The sequence below is a fragment of the Buteo buteo genome, chromosome 6 (genome assembly GCF_964188355.1).
Source record: "Buteo buteo chromosome 6, bButBut1.hap1.1, whole genome shotgun sequence".
Taxonomy (NCBI): Eukaryota; Metazoa; Chordata; class Aves; order Accipitriformes; family Accipitridae; genus Buteo; species Buteo buteo.
Genome location: NC_134176.1, coordinates 40,281,494 through 40,308,559, shown reverse-complemented (window position 1 = coordinate 40,308,559; position 27,066 = coordinate 40,281,494). Strand labels below are relative to the sequence as shown.

The window sequence follows — 27,066 nt, the reverse complement described above, 5'->3', positions numbered from 1 at the left end:
ATTTATTGTATACCTTTAAAGTGAGTGGTAGGCCTTTTCTATGTACATTAAAAAAAGCAGCCTTTTAATTATGGATTGGTTATTTCTGGTAGCCTTGAGATACAATTATTATCTGTCCGAATGAAAAACCACCTGGGTGGCAAGGCTGGAATACAGGCTTGCTGATTTTGCCCAAACAAGGAGACTCTAACAACTTCCATGGAAGTTTTAGCTGCATAAATACTGTAGGCACATACCCTACAGCTGGATACAACCCTGTACATCCCCTGTGTCCAGAGCACAGCGAATGACACTGACTACAGTTTTTCAGCAAATAAGTAATTATTTAGGCTTGGCTGTTTTCACACCCCTTTGCTTTCCAGGAATGGTCTGAGTTAGGCCTTGACTTAGAGGAATGTTTCTGGAAACAGTCAAATTAAAACAAAAATCAGAGAAAGGTTGAGCAAACCTGACTGTAACAGTTGTGTCCGTATTTTTGTGTGGCAGAGACAATACCAGGTGACCTGCATGTCCAAGGAAAACTAAGCAAATCTCCTTGAATTTCAACTGTCCAATGCCAGTAGCAACTGCCTTGTGAATGAGCTGCAGATCAAGAATTTCTCCAGGAACAACTCTCTGGCAAGTAAATATTTGGCAAGTATATTCAAATAGTGAATAAATCTTGGAGATACTGCAATCTACTTGTGGGCAATTTGTTAACACAAGAAGCGATGGAATTCGTCAAAGACATCTTTGCCCAGGAATGACAGGCTTATAGGCTAATAGAAATTAATTTTCCACCTCTAATATTGAGCACTATTTCTGCCTGGTATCACAGGCCTTGACACTTCTTTGGCATGTGATGTTGAAAACACCCAGTCGCAATTTGTGTTTGCTTTTAAATTTACAGTTTAGCCGAGGGGGTTCAGAAATGCTTCCTGTTGGGAGTGAATTCACCCCCCCCCCGCTGGGCCCACACAGAGTCTGCACCGTGCTTTGAAGTTCCCTGTAAAAACCTCAAAGCAGCCCGGCTGCGAGGTGCAAGCAGCGCCTGTCCCCACCTGGCCCTGGAGGGAGGTGTGTCACCCCGTACGGGACCTCGCAGGATGTGGCCGGGGCAGAGACACGGTGCCTTCAGCGTCTTTGAGGCTGACACCTTGTGCTCCGCCTGCGTTTTCAAGTCTCCCGTCGTCGCCGTTGTGGAGTGGTAATGAGCCTAGCATGGATGATGACATCCCCGGCTATGACAATCACAAATTGCGTCCCTGACGCAAGTGCGATCTTAAAGACAAGATGCTGTATTCCAGGCCATCATCCAAGCATGCTGGAGAGGCAGGAGGTGATGGCCAAGATTTACGTGCACAGGAGCTCTGCAGCCTCAGGGGAGCTGAGATGGTGGGAGGGCAGCAGGCCAGGAAGATCAAAGGACCTTCTGAGTCACCAGATCATCAACTGGGTCCTTGCCTCCACGGATGGGGACAGATAGAGTGGGAAGAGGGCTCGCTGGGACCTCTTTCTCGACCTCCTCTCCCATGGGGCTCTTCCATCAGCCTAAGCGGAGCCCCTACTTCTGCCCTGCTGAGATGAAGCCCGTTGAACCAGGTCAAACTCTGCTCCCGTTGCCGTACATATCGCCGGCAGAGACCCCACTGCAGCGGGTGCTCCTGTGGTCTGTCAGGAGAATGAGCAAATTGGATCAAGTGCACTCCCACACAAACGCTCAGCTGGGATGAGTCACTGGGAGCAGGCTGGTAATCTCAACGATGCCTCATGCCTGGCTGCAGTGTTAGTACAGCACTGAGGGGAGTATGTGTTATCCCCAGAGAAGAGCACCTGCAGGGTATACTATAGGAGAAAACACATTTGCCTTATTTTATGGGGAACTTGTGCATAGAAAGCCCTACTTGACTTTGAAAATACCTGCTTGAACATATGTATGTGTCGACCGAGCATGATGGTACAGTGTTGCATAAAGCTTTCTCTAACATGACTGCAGGATGGTTGTATTACATGCAAACAAAAAAGCTCTGCGGATATTACGCAAGCCCGGTTTGTGCAAAAACGATTCCAGGAGTGATCTGGGGGGTTTTAACACATTTTATTGGAACTGTTTTCAAAAAGACCTTCACTCATTGCAGTCAGGTGTGTTAGTTTCTGTGAGGACAAATGTGCAGAGTTTTGAGAATGTCATGCATGTCACTAACAGAATTATTTTCTGATCCTACAGATATTATGGTTTTAAAGCCTTTGACGATCTGCTCTTCCTGGACTGGGCACAACTGCTGATTCTTCTTGCAGTGTTGGGTACGACCCCTTTCTGATGGGAGTCAGCTCTCCTTTTCAGCTACTGTGACAGAATTGAAAATGTGCCCAACAGGAAAGCTGGAGCGGGTTTGGCATTGACTCTGTCTCCCCTTGGCACTCTTGCTAGGGTAAATTTGCAACTGAAATTCCAAATTTGGCAAGAAAAGGAGGAACCATTTTCCTGGCAGCCCTCCATAGGTACTCAGGAGAGTGGATGGGGGGGTGGTAGCCACAGAACAGATGGCAGTGTGGGATGAAGGTAGGTAAAGTGGTCAAAGATGTGCAATAAATAGATTTAACAAATATGTTACACCACAACATGTGTGACACATGCGTGTAGTTTGCCACAAAGAGCATGATGCCAGGGCGATACCTCACTTACGCAAATGACTGGGTAATTGTGCCATATGGATGAGCACAGCCCTTCTGTCTTCACATTGTTATGGTTTTCCTGAGTGATCTTTTAAAGAAAGAGAAAGGCAGCAAAGTTGATAGCAATCTTTGAGAAACTGGCATATGAGAAGAGCCTCAGCCATTATAGTCCGAGATGGGGATAAGGCTGAAAAGAGACATGATAGTCTACAAATATCTACGCTGTGTCACAATGGAGAGTGGATGTTGATGCAAAGTGCAATAAACTCAAGGTAATGTAAAAAGATACATAAAGGGAACGACTTGGGGAAAAAAATCTACAGTGCTGAACACCTTTGCTATTTGTGGCCTACAGATGGCTCTCACTGTTTTTAAACTTACTGAGAGATGGCTTTTTATTTCGTATATCAGACATTTGTTTTTTTCCTTCCAGTAAGAATGCTTCAAGTATGGAAAAATGTGTTCCTGAGGGCATTTGCTAAGGTCCCATCCCTGGAGATTGCAGAGGCGTGCTAGATAAAGCAGCCTTGGTGAATATTCAGTAGGGAAAATCCTGCTGATTACAGGGAGCAATGCAAGATGAGCTGCCAGGTCTTTTATTATCTATGACTCCATGACTATTGGTAGTGAAGGGAGTTCTTGCACAAAAGCCTTTACTGGCTTTATTTATGCCAAGGCTGCTTCCAGGAAGGGGGAATCCATCATGTCAGAGATGAATGCAAACACAGAGCTTTCTCTCTTGCCCTCTCTCTCCTTTTGGACTGTCCTTTCGTCTGACACGGGGACTATGGTGCTCTGTGTATACTCTGCAACTTGATTTGCTTAAGACTCCGCAGAAACAAAGAGACACTGAGGGCAGGATCACCTTAATATAGTAACTCGACTGTTTTCTGGGAACTGCTTGCTTCATTAGAAGAGGAAGTTGGGGGTAGGGGGAAGGCCAAGTCCCACGGGAGTGGGCTGCAGCGATGCCCCGACGGCCAGGCAGGGAGCCAAGGGAAGGACGCTGATCCAGGTCCCTTCACCTGCAGCCAGGGCACATCATTCCTGCGACCCACTAGAGACTTCAAATCCCTGGCAGATGAATCCAAAGGTCATACACAAACCACTGCTACAGTGATGCGAAATTGCCACCATATTCATCAGGTCAGTAATACCCAAGGTGAGAAAGAGAAAGCCCACACAACCAATTTCATTTCCTTTTTGGTGCAGGTAACTCTAGCACTGCTCTTGCCATTGCTTCCACAATTTAGAAGCCTGTGTTTTGCTGTGCTGCTTTCCATAAGGCTCTGACAACTCTCTAATTAGACAGAAGGCAGCTAAGCTCTGCCCAGCTTTGGCTGAGAGGGCTGTTTTGCAGAGGGGGAGGCAGGGTGCAGCAGAGGAGTTCGGCATCACGGCAGAGCGTCTCTGTGTCCAGAGGGAGGCCATCACAGGAGGCCAGGCATTTTGGGTAGGGTAGCTACCCACCCGAAATGCACGACATGCAGAAGCTTAGGAATTTGGATACAGGACAGGGCTTGCAGTTTGCAGGTGGCCCACAGCAGATGATCCATCACACTGCGCGCAGAAAGATGGGGTTTTTCCCATGTGTTGGGGGTGTGTGTATGAGCAGGGCTGGCTGAGGGTCCTGGCAAGACAAGCATTTTCTAGACTGCGGAAAGCTCTAGTTAGCTCGAATTGGCCGGACCACGCCCAAAATCTGTCTGTGCCCCAGCATGGAGGATCTAACATCTGGTATCAGCCATCCACTGAGGGAAGGACTTGAGGCCTTCCCCGCTGCCGCCTGTGTAAACAAATACGCAGCTGCACTGACAGACACACATATAGAAGATGGTGTCAGAGATTTCAGCTGTCCCGGAGGTGACAGAATGGCCAAGCAGTCCTCAACACAGTGCGCAGGCAAATGCTGCAACTTGCTTTTAGCAAGGTGCCGCCACTGCCTGAGCTCGGGATGTGCCAGTCCGGCTCGTGGGCCAAGTTGTGCTGTGGGGCTGAGATTCAAAGAAGGGTGAGTCCAAACCTGTGTACACATCCCCCTCCCCCTGTTTTTGAGATTGCAGAGCAGATATAGAGCTCAGTAGCCTGGCATGTGGCAGCCCTTGAGGAGCGTTTCTTTTAGTGAAGAGACTGATTCTTCAGCTGGGAAACGTCAGTTTGACAAGCCCTTCATGAGCTGCACGGACCAGCCTCTCTAAGAGCGGGGTCAGAGAAAAGAAGAGTGAAGAGTGACGAGGGGGAAAGGCAGCTGAGACGTGCAGGTGCTGAAGCAACGGGACGTGGGGAAGATCCAGCGTAACAGCGATGCCGTGTGCTGCCAGCACGACACACGGAGGAGCACCGATGCTCTGATGAGCAGAGCTGCAGGATGGCTTGAAGGTAAATAAACAAAGCAATTAAGCCTGTCCTGCAGGACAAAGGACTGCACATGGCAATTCTCTCAGTCTGACTCCCAAGATGTTAAAGATGGCCTCTTGTGAGTGCTAAGCGGGGGGGTCTAGTGGATGCAGGTAGCATTTCCCTGGCCTGTACTGGTCCCTTGCTTCCAAACCAGCAAAGGTTACAAGTCCTGCAGAGACAAACGGCACACAAAACCAGATGCTCTGAAGGGCGAAAGCGTAACTCCCTTCAGCCCGGTGGCCCCAAGCTGCTGTGGCTGGGCATGGTGGTGGGGATCACAGGCAGGTCTGGGAAGCGGCACAGCCCTCGGAGCGGGATCGCTGGCGGTCAGGCCTCGTAGCTCTGCAGCTTCCCTTGCACAGGCGTGCATGGGCTGATCGTGAAGAGGAGAGCTTGGGCTGCAAACGCCTCTCGGGCTCTGGGGCCCTTCAAAGCTGAGAGCTGCGCTCAGCCGCAGGTCTTGCTCGCCGGTGAGGCAGCTCACCCAGCTTCAAGACAGGCTGCTTCCCGGCTAGTTTGGGGGGGGGAGCAGAGCCTTCCCAGGGCGCTGGTGCCAGGGGAAGGGCTGAGGGCCACAGAGGAGAGCCGTGATGTGACAGCAGCGCGGATGCAGGCTGAGGGGAACCAGGTGCCTTCAACACCCCCCTCCCCGCGCCGCCCCGGCCTTTGACCGAGCTTCCAAGCCCGGAGCGAAGCCTTCGTTTTCGGTGTTCGCCGAAGCTTGGAAGGTGCCCTGGGAAGGGTTAAGTCCCCCCCGCAGCCCCGGCAGCCCCCAGCCGGGCGCTCCCTGCAGCGGGCGCAGCTGCGGCCTGTCCCCGGCCAGCTGGCTCCCAGCCCTGCCGGTGTCCGAAGTCGAAATCCTGAGCGGCTTCTTGCGTGCCTGTGCGAGGCCAAAAATAAAAAGAGTCAGCGGCAGCGACGCGGTCCCGCTGCGCCGGGAGGGCGGTGGGCAGCGGGTTCATGCGAGGGGACGCTGCTTCATGGCCCCCCCCAGCAGGGAGGCGCAGACCCCGGGTACCCTCGGGGAGTTCACCTCCGCCCACCTTCGTGCTCCTCGTCCAAGGGCCACCACAGCCCCTCGCCTCCCCGTGTGTGTGTTTCCCCCCCCGGGACTCCCCTCCACCTCTCCCCCAGGGCTCGCCCTCTGCCAGCGTGGGGACGATGTGGCCCTGGAGAGAAGGGGTGAGCCTCTGGTGTTGGGCAAATCCCCACGGACACAACGTGCTGCCCTGGTCTGGATGCCTTCGATCGCACCACGGGGGTAGGAGGCCCTTCAGATCTTTTTCCTTGTAGAGGAAAACCCCACAGTGCCTCATTTTAATTTATTTTTTTTTCTGTGCTTGGCCCCAAATGACCTCTGCAGAGCAGAGTGTGGCACTTCAGAATCCCAGATGCTTTTAGGGGAAATGATGTGTTGTCTAAAGCATTGCTTGAATTTTTTATCTGGTGTGCCTTAATCCACGTGGCATCAGGCTCACGCTGAATTATGACAAGGATCAGACACCCACAGTGCTGGGCTATGAAGCTATGCAGCATGTGGGAATAACCTGCACATAGATGGATGTGAGAAATCTTGACAAGGACCCAAAAGGGGACAATCACTCCTGAAATCTCATTCCAGACAAGGATTTCCTAGTCCACCCATAGAAGGTGCTGCTGGGGACTGGCTGTTGCCTACTATTTATGGAAAGATGGCACGGTTTAAGGCCCCAAAGATGAGAGAAGCTCAGCTTAGTATCTCTGCTGACAGATAGCAATATTCAGGGATCAATGCCATTGCCCACAGAGAGTTGTCCTCTGCCACACGAGATGTTTCAGGGTATCTTCTGGGCCCCCAGGCAGGAATGCACTGGTAAATCCAGTGTCATTGCTGTCAACCCCGTGTGGATGACCTGGGCACTTTTGACCAGCTCAAACAGCATTAGGCTCCTTCACGTGTGACTCGTTTGAGCCCCAAGCCTGCAAACTGCTCCCTAAATTCTGCTCACTAACATCCACCCTCTGCATGGGGTGAATCCGCAGTTTCCTATTGCAAATGCGAGAGGGCAACCACACTGACACTTGTGGCAATAGCCATAAATTCACATTAAAAAGCTTCAAGTAATAGCGTTGCCGTGTAAAGACAGCCTTTGAAAAGCTTGTTTCCAAATGCTTAGCAGCAAGATTAGAAGGTTGCTGGCTCTTAGCTGTGAGCTTTGCAGATGCTAGGGGCTGGCAAAGCAAAATCTGTATCACATGAAAAAGTTGATCAGGTCTGACTCTCTCCTGCCGTGAGATTACTTTTCTCACTACAAAGCATTTCTCCTCACCAGTAAGTTCAAAGTACGTATGGGCATGAAGATAGCGTATTGTTCACCAGCTCACTGTTCTGCTGAGCAGCCGCCTCGCTTGTTCTCCGTCTCAGGTTATAAACAGTGTTGAGAAGCTGCAAAATTGCTCACAGCTTAAACGACGAAATCGTGATAACCCAGCCTATCTTACCCTACTGTGAGCTCTACTTTAATAATCCTGCTTAATCATTAAACCACAGTAAGAGCAAGGCAAGGAGTTTAAGGCAAGAGCCAAGCCAAGGCGTATCAGAGCACTGCTCAAAACTTGAACAGAGCACAGTCAGCCAGAGACAGAGGAAGCCACATAAAGAGATTGCAGAGCTGTGGTGCAAAGGGTCAGAAAGATGTGGCAGAAAATTCCTATCATCTGTTGGGACTGGCTGAAGGAGCCAGAGCAAGCTGTGAGCTGCTCCTGCTAGTCATGAGTCTGCAGTGGTGCCCTATTTACATCCTTTTCCCAGGAGACCATCTTGTTATCTAGCACACACACTCCATTCAAGCCTTGCTGTTGACATAGATGCTTTGACTAACCCTTATGCCTGATGATTATTGACTGTAACAGTGGTTGCTGATTATTTTCCAGAATGCTTTACCCTCCACTAAAGGGTACAAAGACAGCAAGTGGACACATCTATTCTTCGCCCACCGTGCTGCATATTGTCTTATGGCAAACTGACTTTTTCTAAGGACATTTCATACAGAGGTGAGGTTAACTTAAAAAAAAATAATGGAAAAGCAGGAAAGGAGATAATATAAAGAAAAATAAAACTTGAGAAGACACACTGCTTTGGTCACGCAGCTGGAGACACTGAGAACAGGGTTAGGCCAAGCCCTGCCCATGGATGCAACCAGGACTCGCACTGATTCCAGCGGGATTATTCACGTGCGCATGTGTGCATGACAGACAGAACAGATTTGGACCTTATTGCTTTGACTTTTCCAGGATGCTCAATTTATTTGTGCATTTCAGGAAACAGACCAGTACAGTCAGATGTTCTGTACCTGGGTTCCCCTTCCCCCACCCCGAAACAGAAATAATTGTAGGCTAAAAGCATCACCCATGCCAGAAGATGAGAGAGCCAAATCCTTTCCAAGGCAAAGGACTCGCTGAAATCACTGGGGTTTCACCTGAGTGAGGACTAACCGAAGAACTTCACCACAGTCTGTGACGATTTGACTGAAGAGACAATGACTCAATTTTGTATTTTCAGACCAAAATAATAGACTGGATGGGGGAACGCTCTTGCCTCAGCTTCCTTGAAAGCGGGGAGTGACAGGATTGGTATTGCTGAGATCATTCCAGAATTTGGGTTACCGTGCAGAAAACTGACTCACGTTTTGCAGTCCGAAATGGGGCATATTTTGTCTTCATTGTCTCGCTACCACCTCTTGTAGGATTTGACTGCAGCATGGAAGCATCCTGATATAACTTTACAGTGCATCGTGGTGTTGTTACTGTAGTAACTTATTACTAGGACACCTTGTGTTATCTTTATTGCTGCAGTACCTGATACAAATGTACCACCATTTGTCCGCACACACCATTATTACTGCCTTATTCCCCAAACTAATTTACTGCAGCGTCCTGTTGTGTCTTATTGCTGCATTATCAAAATGCTACTTTACTGCAGCGGCCTGTGTTACCTTATTGCTACATTTATCCTGGTATTATTATGTCAGCTTACTGCCACTTTTTATGGCTGCCCTGCTACCATTTTATTACAGTACTCTATGGGATCTTAGCGCTGAGTTATACTGAGAGTACATTAATCCATTTGCTTTAGCCTAACGCTGTCTGCACAGTCTTGTCGAACCTTCCTAGTGCTTGTCCTGGTGCTGTTGTACCACAATAGCCACAAATGCTCTGGATACTCTATTATCCAAGTAACAGTGTACAGCCATATTTCACAGCCATCGCCCTGTAAGTATGGGAAGCTTTGTAGCTTGCTTGCACAGCATGGACATCATAAAAGCTTTCCAGACTGCCTTTCCTTGAAACAATGCCATTTAGAACATAAATAGAGGTGGAAAGCTGATTTCCTAACTCATCTTCAGGACGATGAGGTAGTTGGAAGACATGGGATGCTTATAAAGCAGCAGATTACTGCTTGCAACACTCAATGGGATACCGGTGAGTGTACAAGAGTAGCATCACTTGGAAAAAGCAATGTCATTAAAAAGCAGTAATTGAAGGATGCGGTTCATGTGGAAGTAATTACATGTTAGTATCATCATATGTGAAGTAAAAGACACGTGAGGAGCAGGTCATACGTGTTCCCAGGGGGAGGTCTTGTCTACTCTCATGTTTGTTTTAGAGAAATTTAGTCAGGAAATGAGGAGCAGAGCTTTCTTCTCTCCAGAGAATATGCAGCTCTGTCCGCTCAGCTAGCCATTACTGAGCAGATTAGCTTGCACGAGTGTGCATTTAAATGGCAAGCTGTTCAGCATCCAGGCCCCCTGATGTACGCCCATATGCATGCTCTCTGTGTCTGTAAAAATTCCCTCCATGCACTCAACTGTTCAAACACAGCATATTCCCCACAGGCAAAACACTGTGGCAGCCAACACGACCGTCCTGCAGGAAGGGAGCAGCGGGGCAGCAGCACATCTCCAAGTTAAAGTCCGGCATTGCTGCTCCCTGCACAGACCATAACCCAAATTCCACCTGTCCCGTGCACCCGCCAGCATCCTTCAGTCCTGCCCACGTGTGCCCCCGTGCTGCAGGACACTGAGGAGTATCTCCGTGGAGCTGCCCCATCCTTCCCCCGGAGAAGACCTGTCCAGTGTCAGGAACTCACTGCAAAGCAGAGACCCCCTGGTAACACCTAGCCACCTCTGCTCCTTGCTATACACCAGAATTTCACGTTTTATGCAATTCAGCAGTGCTCTGCAGAGCAGTTCGGGGGTTCACAGGACAGACCTCCCGTGGGAAATGCCTCAGCCTACAGGCTGGGCAGCACCGGCAGTGGAGTAGGTTGGGGTGTGAGCAGCTGTTGGTTTACAGAGCTCCAGCGACGCTTGGCAATGACACAGATGAAAACACCGTCAACAAGGCTCTGAGAAGAGCCAGGCTTTGCATTTTCCTAGGGATGACGTAAGGGGACACGTATGAATGCGCATGAATGGACAACCAGGCCTCTTACACGAAGACCCGCTATTACCCGAGGGGACCCTTTGGCTGGATGGGCAACAGAGGACAAATGGGTCCTGCAAGGACAGCTAAGTGACAATTTGGAGGGGACCAAATGTCCCCTTCAGTGGCAGGACACCACATGAATATCCAGGCACATCCATGATGGTTCTGCAGTCCTGGAACTCTCTTGCGTGTCATGTATGTGTAGGATGCATTTGGTCTAAAGACCTCAGACAGCAGGCTGTTTATGGAAATAGGCGTGTGTAAAGAACGAATATCATACTCAGTATTCTACTGTACATTCATGCAGCTGTAGAGGGTCCTATGGACCTTAGGTAAAATCGATCATAGGAGTTTTCTGGAGAAAAAAAAAAAAAAAAAAGGGGTATCAAAATAAGAAATGTCATGGGTAAAGAGGGAAGGTCCTTTTTTCTGACAGAATCTATGCTGGCCTGATTTTGTGCATTCATAGGCCTTAGATATTAGAATAATACTTGCCTCAGAAGTGAGTATTATCAATAGCCAGCTGTCTACTTAGCTAGATGGTTTTGCCTAGGTAGGAATGCAGACTTGTAGCCATATAGCAATTTCTACCACCTGCACAAAAAGCCAATTTGCCTTGGCATGAGTGAAGAAGACCAAGAAATGTCCATTTTTACATATGCTTCAGATCTGAACTGCTTGCAAAATACAGGAGGTTTTGTGGCACTAAGTCAACTGATTCTTGAAATTTTCCTGTATAGGCAACGTACTGTATGTGAATGCAGTCCATTTTCCTATCTGCAGCTAGTATACGTGGGTTTTTTAATTAAAGTCACTTCAGTTCTGTCCTCATCCTAAATTCCATACTCCCAACAGCCTGAAACAAGCTACTGAGTCATCTCCTGCAGTTGTATTCATGGGCTGTAGGTCAGATGAGTTTTAGTGGAAGCTCATTTCCTCCTGTGCTATAATTTCACTCTTACAATGGTGCTTCTCAGTGGAGTCAGTTATCTGAGCATTATATCACAGCTGGGTGCGTTGCTGTTTAGGAAGGGTTACCTGGCACCCAGCACTCTGCCCATTCACGCACTGCTTCTGCCAGTCCCATCACCATCAATTGCCCTCCTCACTGTAGACTGAATTTTGACACGTGCCCACATCAGAGTTGCCTTTCCCTGTATACACATGAGCAGATTTTGGCCCTCTGTGATTGGAGTCGGAGTCCAATTCTATCTATCTACTTGGAGTAAAGCTTGAACATCCATCATTGAGTAAGTATGCAAAACCTTAAATAAATAGAAAATCAAATACAATATAAAACAACTCACTTTTAAGTACCGCGCATGTATGCGTGTGTTTGTGTGTGCGTTACACATCTAAAACATGACTTTTTGAGCATCAGGCAGAGTCTGATCACATTTGCACTACACGCACATGCAGAGCGATTCCGCCAACATCGGAGGATTTGCACCAGGATCAGAGTCTGACTCAATGGGGCAGATCCTCAGGTGATGAAAACCACCCATGCTCTCCTGACTTCAGCTGAGGATCTGGCCATCATCTCTGGACATGCTACATGCTATTGGAAGGACGGTGAGTGATGAACTTCAATAGTGCCTTTTTTTCCCATTGCTTTAAAGGAGGAGAGACATAGGAAAGAAAAACAAAGTTAAAGTCAATGAGTCTGCAGGAGAAATGCATTTGAGATTTTGTGAGAAGGAGAAGCAGCTTCCAGCAGATATTTCATTGGATTCAGACGGCCACGAGAAAGGGAGCAAGTGAGATTGCCGTGCCATCTATTACAGCCATGTTTGTGCCAGGGAGAGAAGAGATGAAGGAAAAACACTGACGTCTTTCAGCTCTTCTTTCTCTAAGTTGCAGTTGGGTCTGTTTCATTAAATAACAGGACAGCAAGCCCTTCCCTCGTTGGCCTTCTGCATACGGTGAAGCGTGCTCCTCCAAACCCCGGTTGGAAACAAAGAACCCGTGCAGAGCTCCGCGTCCTTACAAAGCTGCGCAGGTAGGAAAGTGTTGATGTAAACTGTGAAGAGAGGTGCTCCCCCGGTGCGTGGCTCTCCGCTTGTGCTCGTTCAGGCTCTCTCCCCCGCAGGGACCCACTCTCCCCGAAATGCCCCATCCCCGGCAGCGGTCCCCGGTGTCTCTCCCACGGGGCGGTCGGCTGAAGCCGTCAGGAGGACTGCATCAGGCCCGTGAGGCGCTTGCTCGCCAGAGATTTTCCCTGGAGGGAGGGACAGACAGACAGACAGAAGAGACCCGGAGGCGTGAGTGATGCTGCGGGATGGTTTGGCTGCGAGTGAGGGGCAGGGGCCTTCCCCCGGCACGGGGTGCAGGGCTGCCCACCCTGGCCCTGCCGACAGGGAGGCAGGCGGGGGGGGGGTGAGCGTGCCCCCAGAATTTTGGGTTCCTGCGGTTTTGCCCCAGGCGGGTGGTTTGGCAAGGAGGGGTTGGGGCTAGTGATGTCCAGGTGGCTATCGCTCAAGGCTGTGCCCCGGGACGCTGTCTCGTGAAGATGTTTCCTTTCTCCAGTTACATGGAGAAACTGGTTAACTGGTGAAAGCAAAGCCCTGTCCTACACTCGCTGCTACTCGTCCTGCCCGGAGCCGTCCTGCCGGCGCCAGGCCACGGCTCCCATCCGGAATGCTACCCCAGGTCGGGAAGGGCTGCAAAACCAAGGCTGCAGTGACAGCTGGGATGTCCCTCTGGCAGCCTGTGAGCCAGCATCACCTGCACAGTGTCCATCAGAAACAGATCTAGGCAAAAAAGTGATTTCAGAAATAGCTTAGCCTGTCCCTGCCCTGCCGCCCACCCCAGGCGCGTGGCCGTGGCAGCCTTGCTGGGGCGCTGCCGGCATCCGCATGAGCTTTCCTGCCGACTGGCAGGACCAAGGACCAGGGAGAAGGTCACCTGCACGACTGAATCCCTTCACCCGCGTAGGACATGCAGCCCCTGCTTTCAGGAGCAGCCGGCCTTCTCCATTTGCAGACAGTAGGAAGGGTACATCCCGATAGGGGATACTGAAGGCTTTCTAATTACTGATGTAACAAGTGAAAAACCGTTTCAGGTATTGCACCAGTTGCTGTGTTTTTTTGGTGTATTGCACCAGTTGCTGTGTTTCTTTGGTGAGCTTTCCTCTTGAAAAATTATGTTTTTCTTGGGGGGGAAAAAAAAAAAAAAAGTCTTGGTTGAAATATACATCCAGGGAATACCAGAGAGCTGTGGAATACCTAGCAGCTCTTAAACAACCTCCTCTATGTTACTATATTTAGCCAAGACTTCCTTTGCAATAGAAAGTCCTACTAATTGCTGTTTGAAAGAAAGCCACAAAAAGAGCAAGATAAACAGATTATACTGTGAAAACAAGTATGTGCAAAATGTAGGAAAATTTGAAATGTAAATTTTAGCAGTTCATTTGAAATAAGCCTTCTTTAACAAGTTAACACTCTAAGAAAAAAGAAACACTCCCCCTCCCTTTGATTACTAATCTCTTCCCATTTAGGGCTCTTCCAGGAGGAGGTAACAGGTCCCTACAGAAGCCTCATTTCATTACTCAGATGGGTACCTTTTACCAAATAATTTGCTCAGCTGCACAAACACACATAGCCTAATCTGGCCACTTTCTGTATATCAGCAGTCGGCTGCCGGGAACACTGTTGTCATTCAGACTGTCCTGCCCGGGACGAGAGAGTCACGGTCACAGTTCTGTGGCTTGTCTGTCTCTACAGAGGAGCTCACACCCCAGGCATGGCTTGGGAAGGACCAGCTCCCTCCCAGAGCTCCGCACACATGCCAGCACCGCTGCCATTTAAGGCATGTGTGCTTTCTTTCACTATAAATAAAATTCTTGATTATTATTATTATTATTTTTAAATGCACTTCTGGGAAGCTCGGCCCAGTGCTACCCCAGGAGGTGGCCAAGTCTTCTGCGGGGAGACACGGCAGCGCCCGCAGGGCTGCAACCGCGGCTGTCAGTGTGCTGCCAGTAAGGCATACCGGAGAAAGAGTGCTAAGGAATTACCAGTTCCTGAATCCCATTTATAGGAAGAAGGTGGTAAAGATGTGGATGTTAATTTCTGGAAGAATAGCACAGCTGGTTTTAGAAAAAAAAAAATATGTCAGTTTGCCTATATTTGGATACTTCCTTAGGAAAAAAAAAAAACCCTCATAAGCCTTGGGTTTGTATAATGACTATTCAGTCAGACTCTTAACTAATCTGCAACACGCATTTCATCGTTATCTTCTCGCAGGCAGGCGCCTTGGGGGTACGCCAGCTCCTTGCGTCAGGGTCCAGTGAGGGTGAGGAGCAAACGCTGTTCCACATCCAGCCCCAATTTCAACGTGCACGTGTTCAAAGCAGGAAGGGGGAAATTCCAGTGCCGGGCCGGACCGAGGGGAGGGGGCAGCTGGCAGAAAGGCCGCCCTGGAGAAGGTGGCAGGTCGGAAACAGAGACGATGGCTGTGGTTTGCGCAGAGCAAAACTTCGCTCACGGCTTTCCCAGTGGCAACTGCTCGCTGTCGGGGCCAAACCGTGGGCTCCATCTGCAGCTCCCCCACCTCAGGGGAAAGGTGTTGGCCCAGGAACCCAGACCCAGTGGCTGGCTCTGCCGCAAACATCCCGCCCGCAGGCTGGGATGAGTCCCCAGCGCGGAGCCCAGCTGTCCGGGAGGATAAACTGCGCCAGGGAAGCGTGAGGTGCCGAACAGCCTCGCGCATGGGGACGGGCAAACAGATGGGTGCGAGAAGCTCTGTTTTAAGACGGCGAGAAGCAGGCAGTAATGTCGGCTGCTCGGCTGTTGTGTCCACCTCTGTGACAAGACAGATGGTGAAGGGATCCCTGGAATAGCACAGAGGGATTAATGCTGTGAAATTTTTGGCTACAGGCAAGAGCGCTGGGGTGTAAGTAAGTGTAACGTTCAGCTTTGGTACCGAAGTGGCCCCCAACTACAGGCGTACTGATGCAGGGGCTTTTGTTTCAACCCGATGCAGAGACAAGCGTCAGCCTCACGGCGTGGGTCTGAGCGATACGAACATCTGTGGGCTGGAGGTGGGTGGGATGCAGGCGTTCGGTTTGGGATTCTCTCATCTTAGACATCCTCATTAAAATAAAGACGATCAGGAAAAAACTGCATTTCATTAGGAAAACTGGTATCTGTTTCCTGGTACTAAAATGAACAACAAGGGAGCAAAACGTTGTGTCACAGGTGGAAATGCTGGATGGAATCCACTTGCTGAGGTAAATCAACAAGACTCAGTGGCTTTCACGGAACTGCTGCCGATTTACACCAGTTGAGGGGCTAGCCCATGGCATCTCTGTTTCAGGTTTAGCCCTCCGGGGCTTCTTGGGCACAAAATCCAGCGGGAGACACAAAAGGTTTGTGCTAGCGGGCTGATAAAAGCCGAAGCGTAGCACACCCCACAGCTCCTTCGGGATGGCGCAGCGGCTCCCTCCCCAGACGGCCGGCGCTCTCCCCAGGACCCCCGGCCTGTCCCCCCAAACCCAGCCGCCCCTGCTCGCTGGGAGGGTGCCCATGGCCATGCCATGCGACGCCTTAGCCTCACTGCTTTCCTGCACCCGGAAAAAAGGCGCCGGGGTGACCAGGCGAGGGTGGCCCATGTCCACCTCGAGAGAGCAGAGGTGAGGTGCACCCCTGTGTTTTTGGCGATCCTTGAGGCTCGCGTGGCGTGAGCGCCTGAGTCAGGTGAAAGGCTGCTCTGAGAAGCGGGAGGTGGCTAAATCAGTTCGTAGTTGGGTGCAATACATGCCAAGAAAGTTCAGGCCCAAGAGGTCATGTCGGGTCTCATCTGACACTCAGCCGGGATTCCCTCAGGGAGATCTCTGACGGAGTGAGGAAGTTTTGGATTATTACGATGTGAAAGTTTGGCACAAAGAACACTTAGTTTCTTTAAGAATGTTCAACCAAAATAAACAATTTTTTTCCTTCCACACGTCTTTGTTTAGTGTGAAACCAGTGGCCACCCGCACATTTCTACCTCTCCTTTCCCCACTGAAAGAAAATGTCAACAACTCCTGCCTTACTTCCAGGAGAAATTTCATTTAAGCTGTGCTGGCAGGGGATTTGGAAAGCATACGATTTCAAGCTTAGCACACTACAGTGCTGCTTTTACCCTGTCGTACACATATGTTGAATAACTTAAGGCAAGATTAGAGTGGATGTAAGGAATAAACTTTTTTACACAGAGTCTAAAGCTTATAAAGAAATCCCCAGTCCTCCCATTGCAAAATATTTGTCACTACTAATTAGGGTTACGACAATTAAAAACCCAGACTGTTGTCACTCAAACAGCATAGCACAAGTAGTAGGGCATATGTTGTAGGGCATATGTTGTGTGTCTTGTTGGATGCAGGAAGGCTTTCTTTTCACTCATTCCCTGCAAGCAGCTGAGCTGTAACACAGCTTTCAGGCAAGGATGACGTGCAGCTTCACCGCACCTTGGTACAGGTAATGTCCGGTTCTCTCTGGGCAGCCGACTGCATGATTTTGTTTTTACCCCTGAACACTGTCATGACAGGAGCCTCAGTTTCTAGAGGCAGTGTAAAATCTGAATTTGGAGGAACCTAAGAAAAATGTCAGGGAATTCTGGGGAACTGCCCCCCAGAATCTGACTTCCAAGTATGTGGCCCACCCTACTGCTTGGCTACACGTCAGGCAGAGGACCAGACCTTCAGGGCTCTCACTGAGGCCCAGTGAAGTGAAGATTAACCTGTAGGTCACAGAAGATGCTTAGCATCTTTGATGGCTGAGCCTTTGCTGAGCAGCTACTAAACTAAAGTGTAAAATGCAATTAGCAATTATTTTAATGAAGCAGAATTCAGCAATTTAATGTAGGCAAGAAGCCAAGTGAGAAGAAAAAAAAAATATGTATGGGCTTTGACACAAAAAGGAGACAGCACTCTTTTCAAACCTCCTGTATGAGCCACCTGATTTTCCATCTTGTTCTTTGCTTTGATCTAGCCAAACTAGCACTTTGCATAGTTGGGAGAGAACGCAAAGGCTGTGAACTAACTTTTAAAAATAATTTAAAACAGAAAGTTCAGTTTTGTCCAGCACCTGTGGTTTCACACAATGTTAACGTGCTCTGCCCAGCAGAGAGTGCGGTTCGTGTATCTAGCATGCAGACATTCACCACCACCAGCATGCACGAGCCAGCACTCCCATGCACGCCGTCAACAACTTACCTGAACACCCAGGCAGGATTTATCCCATAGGGAGCTTTGTGGCTGCAGCGACGGGGAAGATGAAGCACGTGGGCAGCTTCTGGTATGGCAGCACAGGCTCCCCTTTTTGCCACGTCAAGACAGACCAACGCGCTTTCATGCTGACTGTTCACCTCCACGCTCTCCACCCACCAGATTAGGGCTTTGTCTGCTATAGCTGACTCCACTTCTTGCTTTCTATCCCTCTTTTGTGCTCAGGGCTGTCCTTTTCCCAGCCTGTTGCTCAATCTGCTCTAGCCAGAAGCATCACCTTCCTGGAGGAGAAGCCATCTCCTGGGAAGTAGTGTTGCCCTGTCCCTCTGTAAGAGCCCCAGCAGAGGACTAGGATATATCTGCATCTCCACTGGAGATGAGCAAACCCTACTTCCATCAGCCTGAATTTGAGTTTTTTCACATGGTGACAGGCACAGCTCAGATTTCCTACGTTTTAGCTAATGTACTACAAGAACTTTGGCAGTGGGCAGACAATGTCCTGCCACCAAACTTTACTTCTGAAGAAAGAGATTGCGAGGGCCCTAGCATTGGTTTTCAATGTTATATTACACTGCAGATCTTGGGGAAATTTTATTTTTGTGTAATTTTAAAAATATTCTTTTTATTAGATTTTTTTCATGAAAAGATACATTGCAAACATAAGATAAAGTAACATAAATTAATGATGTTAAATAAGAAACAGAGTTAAAAACATAAACAATAAAGGAAAATAACTTAGTTCAACACAAAATAAACACAGACACGTAAACTATGAACATATATAACGTAATTAGCACACAAAATGTGGTGGACAATGCCACCAATTACACGCTGACACAGACTGAAAACAGGAGCTGCAAAGTGGCTGTAGAGGGTAAGCAGGGGAGCAGCTGCTCCCAGCAGGCAGGGTGCTCACCCATTCTCACCAGCACAGTCTCACGAGTTACCCCAAACTCCTGCAGAGTGGGCCCCACTCCTCTTGTAAGGCTCAACTGACAAGTTACCGGAGCTTCTCACCATTACTGCTGACCACAGTGAAGCTGAGCAACCATGGGTTAGGTGCCTACATTTGGTACTGCTTTCTTTCTCTTCCAGCTTATATCACTATGGGAACAGTTCAGAGCTGCAGTCCAATTAAAATCAGTATCATCCATACCCATTTTATTTTGTGAGGATTTCCCGTGCTTCCTAAGCGAGGCATTGCATTTTGCTTTGAGAAATACCAGCGCACCACTGCATACGGCACAAACCAGGAGCTGACACAAGCCCCGAACTCACTCACTCCTAGAACAGCTTCAGAACGGTTGGAGCTCTCCTCTACCATCCCACCAGAACCGTGAGGACGATCCTCTCCTGCTGTGGAGCAGTCTGGGCTGCTTGTATCTGAGAATGTGTCTGAGCCAATTTTGGCATTAGCTGAAGCAGCCTACGGACAGCTTAAACTTACCGTGCTGAAGGAGGGCTCTGCAGCACAGCCCTGCCAGGTGGGCAGCCTCGGGCTGCGGATCCAGGGCCCATCCCTCCCTCCGACAAAAAAATGAGAAGACGGAGGCACCGAGGGATCGCTGCAGCCAGTATACAATGGTGTAGAGGAGTGTTTTTTCAAACCATACTGCATGTTGCTGGTCTAGCTCTCAGGCAGGGTGCGATTCTGTTCTTTCCTTTGTGTGCAATGAATTCGGTTTGTTTAACTGCCTTCAGTGGGACTGGGAACCAGATATGTAAATACCTTGCACAGTCAGAGGAAAACACAAACACCACTGAAATATCAAACCCCTCTGGAGTATCAGAATAAGCTTGGCTGAAATCACAGCAGGTACTAAGCCTGCCCTCCCCCCAAAACACCCTGCTAGGTTCCTGGTTTGGTATCTGCAGCTAGACCTGTCTCTAGTGGGAAGGTACCAACTTTTATCTTCCAGAGTTTGTATGTGGCTGGAATAAAAGACAGTAAATGAATAGTAAGTATATCCTGAGCTCCACTGAGTGCCTTTCATCCAGAAGGATCCCAAAGCACTTAACAAACCGTACACACAGGGATCACTCACCCACCGCTGGAAGGTAGCGACCTCGGGGGCGAAAGGCAGCTGCCATTCTGCGCCAGCAGCACTACACAGCAGTGTTTGTAGGAAGGGAAGTGAAGAGTAACTTATCCACTAGAAACGATGAATACTTATCTTTTAAAGGAGCCCCGGTACACAGAACAGACTACGCAGCACACATGCAACACATGCAACCCACCGCTTACCAAACTGACGAGCGTGCAGTGTAAGCCTACACGGTGCAGACATTTTCCAGGTAAGGTACTACGCCGATACCCAGAATAGGTGCAACGTATTCAAGCATGCGGCAACCAGACAATACATGCACTGTACAGGCCATGCACCCAGTCCTCCGCAGTGTTCGGTACCGGCACTGCCTAGTTATTGCACATGAGAACAATCAGATGACAGGTTGCAAATGTTGACTGGACCCCCTCATGCTTCAGGTACATTCTGATGCTTTCCATCACCTACATAATGCAAGTACCTTTTTCCCAGTAAAAGCCAGTATTTGGTAATCACTGGAGTAGTGGAGCAAACATGTTTTTTTTTTAAGTAAAGCATCTTCCAAAGATAAAAATAACCCTTTTTCCAGATGTCTTTTCTTGGTGCCAAACCTAAGAGACTTTGGCATCCATTCCTATATCCTTCCCTTCTAGCTGTCTATACCTATACCCGCTTCACCAGCATCCCAGTGCATCACCTTTTTATACTTTCCAGTTTTTCCACCACTACTCTCTACCTATAATGGCTTAAACAATTGTCTTGATTATATTGCAGGTCATGAATACTTTCCACACCCTTGAATGCTGTTATCTATTTATGCAGGCTGGTAGAGCTGGGAAAGTGAAAAAGTGGGAAAGCTGGTAAGTATATAACAGTTCTATTAGATTATCAAGGAACCAGTTAAAAAGAGAGCCCTGATGATATCAGGCAGCAATTCTTCCTCCAGCCTTATGCCTCCTTCACTGTGATCATGGTTAGTACTTGTAATACATCACAGTGACACACAGCTGTGCAAAATACCACACAGTTCACCTGAGAAAGATAAGATCCCATCAACACGTTTCATGCGTGTGACACAATACTCGTGAATTAAGAATAGGACCAGGCCAGTTAGAGTGCGACTTGGGCTCTGATCCAACAGCGGAGAAACTGAGAGGACATAAAAACTAGCACCAGGCAGTACCAGTGGCCAAGGGATGAAGCTGAGGATCAGTAAGATGGGAAAGTGGCAGCAGGGAAGAACAAGGGTAACAACAGGGAGCTGGAAGAGAAGACTGCTGACAGCATCTAGGAAGGGGCAGGCAGGCAGGGTAGACACTAAGGCTTTCATAGCTGTATAATGAAAATTGATAGATACACGTGGAACTGAAATTAAACGTGGAACTTTGGGTCTCACTGGGTACTGAATTGGGATGCACTCACAGTCCTGAGCCAAGGTTAGTTCCTAGTACAAAACAGCCAAAAGTTACCAGAACACTAAAGCAGAGGAAATGCTACCATGAAAATGCCAGTTTGCTCCACTGCAAGGAGGAGGAGGGTGTTTTAGGCTCCAGAGAGAAAGCGTCCTGGCCAGTGAGCAGGACAACTATATCAAATGTAAGATCTCCAGTCCTATTCTTGTTCCTGGAAAAGTCATCCTTGCATGAGAAACCAAGGTGGGACATTGGCTCCACTGTCATTAAGGATGTAATATGGGACTTTGCCTGCAATGCTTCTGGATGAGAACACAAAACCACCCCGCTGCTGCTAACGCAAGGGCTACAGCAGCTCCTGCTTACCAGCTTCTGCCTTCTGCTTACTGCAGCTCTGTCTCCTGTGGTTAATGAAGCTGGGCCAGTCTGACAATTCAGTTATTCACCTATGCCTGGGAACGGAGACAATCTTCAGTCTTCATTGACTTGCTGTCCCGTATAAAATGTTCCATCCATAACGCCCAGGAGTCTTTAAAGAAAGCTCATTAGAAAATTCATTCTTATATTCTTAATCTACAGTCTACTTCCCACGCAGCTTGAACACAGACTACCTCTTCCTTCACCTTATTCTCCTTCTGCACCAAGTTGAATTTACCACTTGGAAAAGCTCCCTGCTTCTTCATACCCGACTCCTTGATACATTTCACACCACATCTCCTCCCTGTGTCTGATGTCTTCTACTACGCTGACTTTAGCATAAATCTCCCAAGTCTTTTAGTCTCACTACATACTCACATTTCCTCTAGGACTTAAGAGGAGGGCTCCTTTTCCCGTTAAGTATTACACTACTTACAGACTGTAACAATGAAAGATAAAGTACAGCCTGTAGCTTATCAGGTGCAAGCGCAGGCTGTAGGCAGCCACGGCAGGCCTGTGCGCATCACGCCTCCGCATACTCTGTGCTGGACCACCGTGGCTTGAGGAAGGAGGCAGGGAAAACACAGGGAAAGGGATCTCCCCCAGATTCCAACATCCAGCCAAAGTCTGGCACTTGCATCCTCGCCCCCCCAGGCCTGTGCAGCGCTCTCTGCCCGAGGCTGTTGGTTTTGCCTGGAGCTGCCAGGTCCTGCCATGGCTTGGGCTGAGGTTCACAAGGGGCTCCGGCCAGCAAACGCCTCTCGCTTCTCCCAGGTTGTGCAACTCTTCCCTCTGTCCTCAGGCAGTGGAAGAGATCCACAAGTGCTTCTTTACCTTCTTCAGGTAAAGAGCTTTTTCAGTCCAGGAACGTAACAACTAACAGTGTGCCACATCAGTTGATTCAGACAGAAGTTGTAAAAATTCTGAATAAACGATGGTCTGGCCACTCTCTTGTCCTTTAAAACACAAAGACTGAGAACTCTGATCCTCTCAAAAGCTGTACATGTGTGCATGCCTTTTGTTCTTAAAAGAAGTGTCAGCTGGGAATAAAATCTTCTCAGCATTGGGTCACCACCTCGATATTGAGTCGGAAACTTTAACACCAGTTTTCTTACAGGGGAAATTACTTCCTTAGAATATAGCAATTTGAGGAAAATTTGAATTCAGGTCTGAGTATCATGGCCCAGGCTTATCTAAGTTACCTGCCGAGGCTGGTATCCATAGGTTTGTTCCCTGTTATTGCTGGAGTAACCGTTGCTTTTAGAGACAGTACTTAAGATGCTGCAAGATGCAACAAGGGAACTTCCTCCTGTTTCCCCCTTTATTAAATGTAAATGGCCACCAGCACAAGTTAGGCAGAGACTTGGTGGCTGCCTTTGTGAGACAAAAGCAGCAGTGGTTTCCTTAAATGTACTCATTAAAATAGATTTTCATTCTACTCTTGGCCCTGAAGGATCACCTCAGCTTATGAGAACTAAGCTTCTGTCTATCTGATTATTAAATCATTTCTAAAGCAGATGGGAAACTACAGTGGTTTAAACAGCTAGGCTGAGACTGCATGGCTAAAAATAGTATAGCAGGCTCCTTTTAATTAGTAAGATGATCAAATATGACAGAAGAGAGAGATGTAGATATATGGATTTGTGTGTATGTGTGTCTTAAAAATTAAGTTATTACCTCAATACCAGGTATTATTTATAACATATATGATACATGATGTCTGATTTTTATGATACCATTTATCTTCACTTGGGAGAGAAGACAGGCTAACTCTGCTTTCATAATGTCAATCCTTGCTGTATTCAAAAGGAAAATTGTAATAAGATAAACCTGCCACCATGCGCAGTGCCATCATTTTTTAAACGAGGTGGATTAGTAAGTGCTCCGATGCACTAGACTGTCAGATCTGCAACTCCCTGAGACCGACCCCTCCCCAGGGTCCCCACGGAGAGCATGGAAGAGCCAGTCTGGCTTCCTACCTGTGATTTCACGGCACAGGAGCCCAGCATAGGGCCGAAGGGGTCAAGGACCGTGATGTCTATCCTACCACTGTGCTGCCCACCTATTTTTGAGGACCCTTCAAAACCTCAACAGGGGAGAAAAGAAATCTGCTGCCCCTCTGCTCCAGCAGTGCTGGGCGATGCGTGTCGTGTAGCGATCTGCTCCGTGACGCAGACGTGGCCCTTCGGTGTTCACCAGATGAGTGATGACCACGATGTTCGGTCCCGGGACCGCACGGCTGCTGCCCGAGCTGCGGTGGGGGGCTGCCATGAGACGCACGCTGACGCCGCAGCTGCAGACTTCAGGCAGGTAAGCTGAGGAGGATGAGGATGTCCGGCACATTGGGCGTTGGGTCAGACAGACGTCCCCTTGCTCCAAGGGGAACCCAGACAGGGAGGCACTGCAAACCATGCCCTTCGCTACAGGAGGACCTGACCGGCAGCGGGCACAAGCCCCTTCTTGGCCACTGCACAAAGGAATCAGCTGATACTTTGAAAGGACCTGGAAGTAAAAGGTGAACCATCACCGCAGTGAAAATTCTCCTGGCAAATCTTGCTGTCAGTGTCCTGCTTAATGTGGACCAGATAGCACCTGGCTTCCAGAAAGATTTGGTGCAAAAACTTGGTGGATTCATTAGGCAGGAGCTGCCTTTTCCTGGTCAAAAGTATCAAGCTAAGGAAGATGAGGCAGTGGGTCTTGTAGGAATTGAAGAGTGGTATGAAAAAAATATCTGTAAAACCCTGTTCTTTCTTATTCCCCATTGATGCCCTTGAAGCTGGCAAGCCTCTGGCTGGCTAGCTGGGCTCCGCAGTGTCTTTCTAAAGGATGTTAAATGGTCTGGGGTTAATCTCTGTCTCCTGGGTTGTGACTCTGAGATGTGCAGGAGCCCTGTGGGTAAGATGACTTCCACTTGCTCCAAGTCTGTGCTCCCAAAGCCAAGCTGTACAGCTTTCCACCCAGTGCAGGAGAGCAATTTGGAAGCACTGAAAGATTTTTCTGGGGAGGGGTTTAACCCAAGTAAGAGACAAAAAGCCTGCAATATTGTTTGCAGTTTGTTGACAAAGCTTTACTGTTTTTTTCTGAAGCGTTGTATTCTTTTCCAGTCTTTCTCAAACAAGAGATGGTGAGATCCAAGCAACTAGAACAGGTAAACCTAGAGTCTCATTTTTTTCACTCAAGGGAAGACCCACTGTCTAAGGAATCCGGCATGTCTGGCATGCTGGCTACAAATAGGCCTTCTCTAGTATGGAAAGCACCCCTGTGAGTACAGGAGCATCATGAGCCAGGAAGGAGTCACAAACCTCCATGGTCCTGCTCTGGCCCTATGCCACCTACACTCTTAGGGGAACCAAGTTCCCCAAATTTGAGTACAGTGATGCAGAAGGAAACCATAACATCATTAGATATATGTTTTCCCTGTGTTGCTTATCACAGCTGAGAAGCTACAGCAAATTTAGGCAATAATAACTGCTTTATCTGAAGAAACAATGAGCTAAAAATTATTCAGGGGAGGTTCTCAATAGGCCTGCAGTGCCAGAGTAGTATAGGAAACAATAACTGATTGATGCTGGGAGAGAATTTGCTCCGTATTTTAAAACACATTTTAAGTGTTCTGATGACCTTACTAACAATCACGGTGATGCAGAAAGAACAAACACAGCCAGGCCACTTTATTCCCCACTGTAAGTGTCTTTGAGCTATTCCCTGACTAGTAATTTTCCTGAGGTTTTTGCTAAATGACATACGTCTTCAGTCAAACTGTGCTCTTGAAACCTGTATTCAAATGTTGAAATTCAAATGCAATTCACCTTCAAATTCAGGTTTTTATCCAAACCCAAAGTTCTGGAGTTCTGCCCCAAGTTCTGCATCACGTTTCCACTTCCCCTAACTTCCGCAGGGTTTCCCGGCGAGCGCGAAGGCTGCGGGGCAGGTCTGGCTGGGCAGCACCCCCCAGGCTGGCTCAGACCCCCGGCAGGAGCACGGCCCGGAGCACGTGCTGCCGTGGTAAGGCCAAGCCTTCAAGGACCTCAATTCAATCGCTTCCCAAAACGCTGGGTCACATGCTGCGGCCAAATCTGAAAATTTCCCTGGGGCGGTACTGCGCCCTCCCAGCGCCAAAGAGAGCAGCAGAGTCCAGGGAGCTACTGCTTCATCTCAGCGATGGCTCTTAAAGCAAATAAACTAGCCCTGGTTGTTTTAGGTGTTCCTCTTAGAGCCGTCACTGGAAACGTGACCTCGTATTACTCTGTTTGCGCAATAGGCTTAGGGCTCCCCCCGAAGAGAGCCGAGCCCTGGGGCTCGGTTCCAGCCAAACCTTAAGCATATGCTTAGCTTCAGCGCGCCTGTGCAGGGTCAGTTTGAATATGTGATCCTGTAATGAGCAATCACTAAAGCATAGTGGAGCTCTGGGAACGAGGGCCGCTGTACTCCTACACAGTTGGGGAACTGCAGTGCATTTTGGAGAACTAGAGCATGCAGAATTAACTTCATCTTAATTTAGTCCCCTGAGTATGCCATAAAGTTACCGCTTTGGTAATGCTGTCCTCTGAGGACATGATGACATGCCAACATAGTGACTATTTTCTCATCTGATGGTAGTGACAAACTGCCACAATGCAAAGTATAAAAAATTCAGACCCTTCCTAGTTCTGGTAGCTACTGTGCCATCAGAGGACGATATTTTATATCTGTATTAAGAAAAATGAAAGAAAATGTTTACAGTATGCTAGCCAGTAAGACAAAAATGAACTAAAGTGCCAACCAATCTACAATGATTTTCTTTACAGGTACTTACATTATAATTCTACCATCCCAAATCAAGCTTGTCAAGTTACCCTTCAAATCAAATGCACGAGAAAATTCTGTCCTTGGCTGTGTTACTATAAACCCAGCCAGTCTAGTAAAGTGAGAGTTACTCTTCCATGTATCTGGCAAATCTGGGAGCAGAATTTACCACTCGGTGTAAATATTTCTGCATAGCTTGTTTAAAAAAAAAAAAATCTTGCCTATTCCTCTTTCTGGCAGACTCTTAGAAAGTAGTAAATATGCAGATGGGCATAGTGATATATTTTGTATCAACATATTTTAAATGTGTGCATATGCATTAGCTATATAAATACATTCCCCAGGAAGTCTGCCAGTGGATATACTACAAAGCTCTGCGTGTTACATTTGGGTTGCTTGTGCAGTAGCATGGCAGCATCAGAAAGAACCCCTCTAGGCTTATTTGCTCTACGACAGCTCACACTTACCTGCGCAATTTCCCCCTTTCTATCTGTATGTACAAATGTTTTATATTTAGATGCCGTGTGTACGTATATAGTGTATATATAAATATACACATACATACACACACAAATGCAAGCATAGGTACTGTATATACACATAGTCCAATGCCTTCATTATAAAGCTGTTATAAAGCCATAACAAGGTCTATGAACTTTGTATGAAATATTGTTCTGTA

General features: G+C 48.2%; 1 protein-coding gene and 1 long non-coding RNA gene across 3 annotated transcripts in view; one reads left to right on the top strand and one right to left on the bottom strand.

Annotated features, from left to right (window-relative positions):
* Positions 1-3,389: 3,389 nt before the first annotated feature.
* Positions 3,390-8,943, top strand: LOC142032205 (uncharacterized). Its single transcript, XR_012650777.1, has 3 exons — positions 3,390-3,801; positions 4,719-5,034; positions 7,969-8,943. It is a non-coding gene; the product is annotated as an uncharacterized LOC142032205 (long non-coding RNA).
* A 3,615-nt stretch (positions 8,944-12,558) lies between these two features.
* The window catches only part of RGS6 (regulator of G protein signaling 6), a 285,362-nt gene continuing 270,854 nt past the window's right edge, over positions 12,559-27,066 (bottom strand). The window contains exon 17 of one of the 2 annotated variants that reach the window (XM_075030562.1): positions 12,559-12,739. In XM_075030562.1, the coding sequence (XP_074886663.1) occupies positions 12,689-12,739 (51 nt within the window). In that variant the 3' untranslated portion in view covers positions 12,559-12,688. Of the gene's footprint in view, positions 12,740-16,246; positions 16,355-27,066 lie in introns of those variants that run through there. The other variant, XM_075030563.1, reaches the window with a different exon arrangement.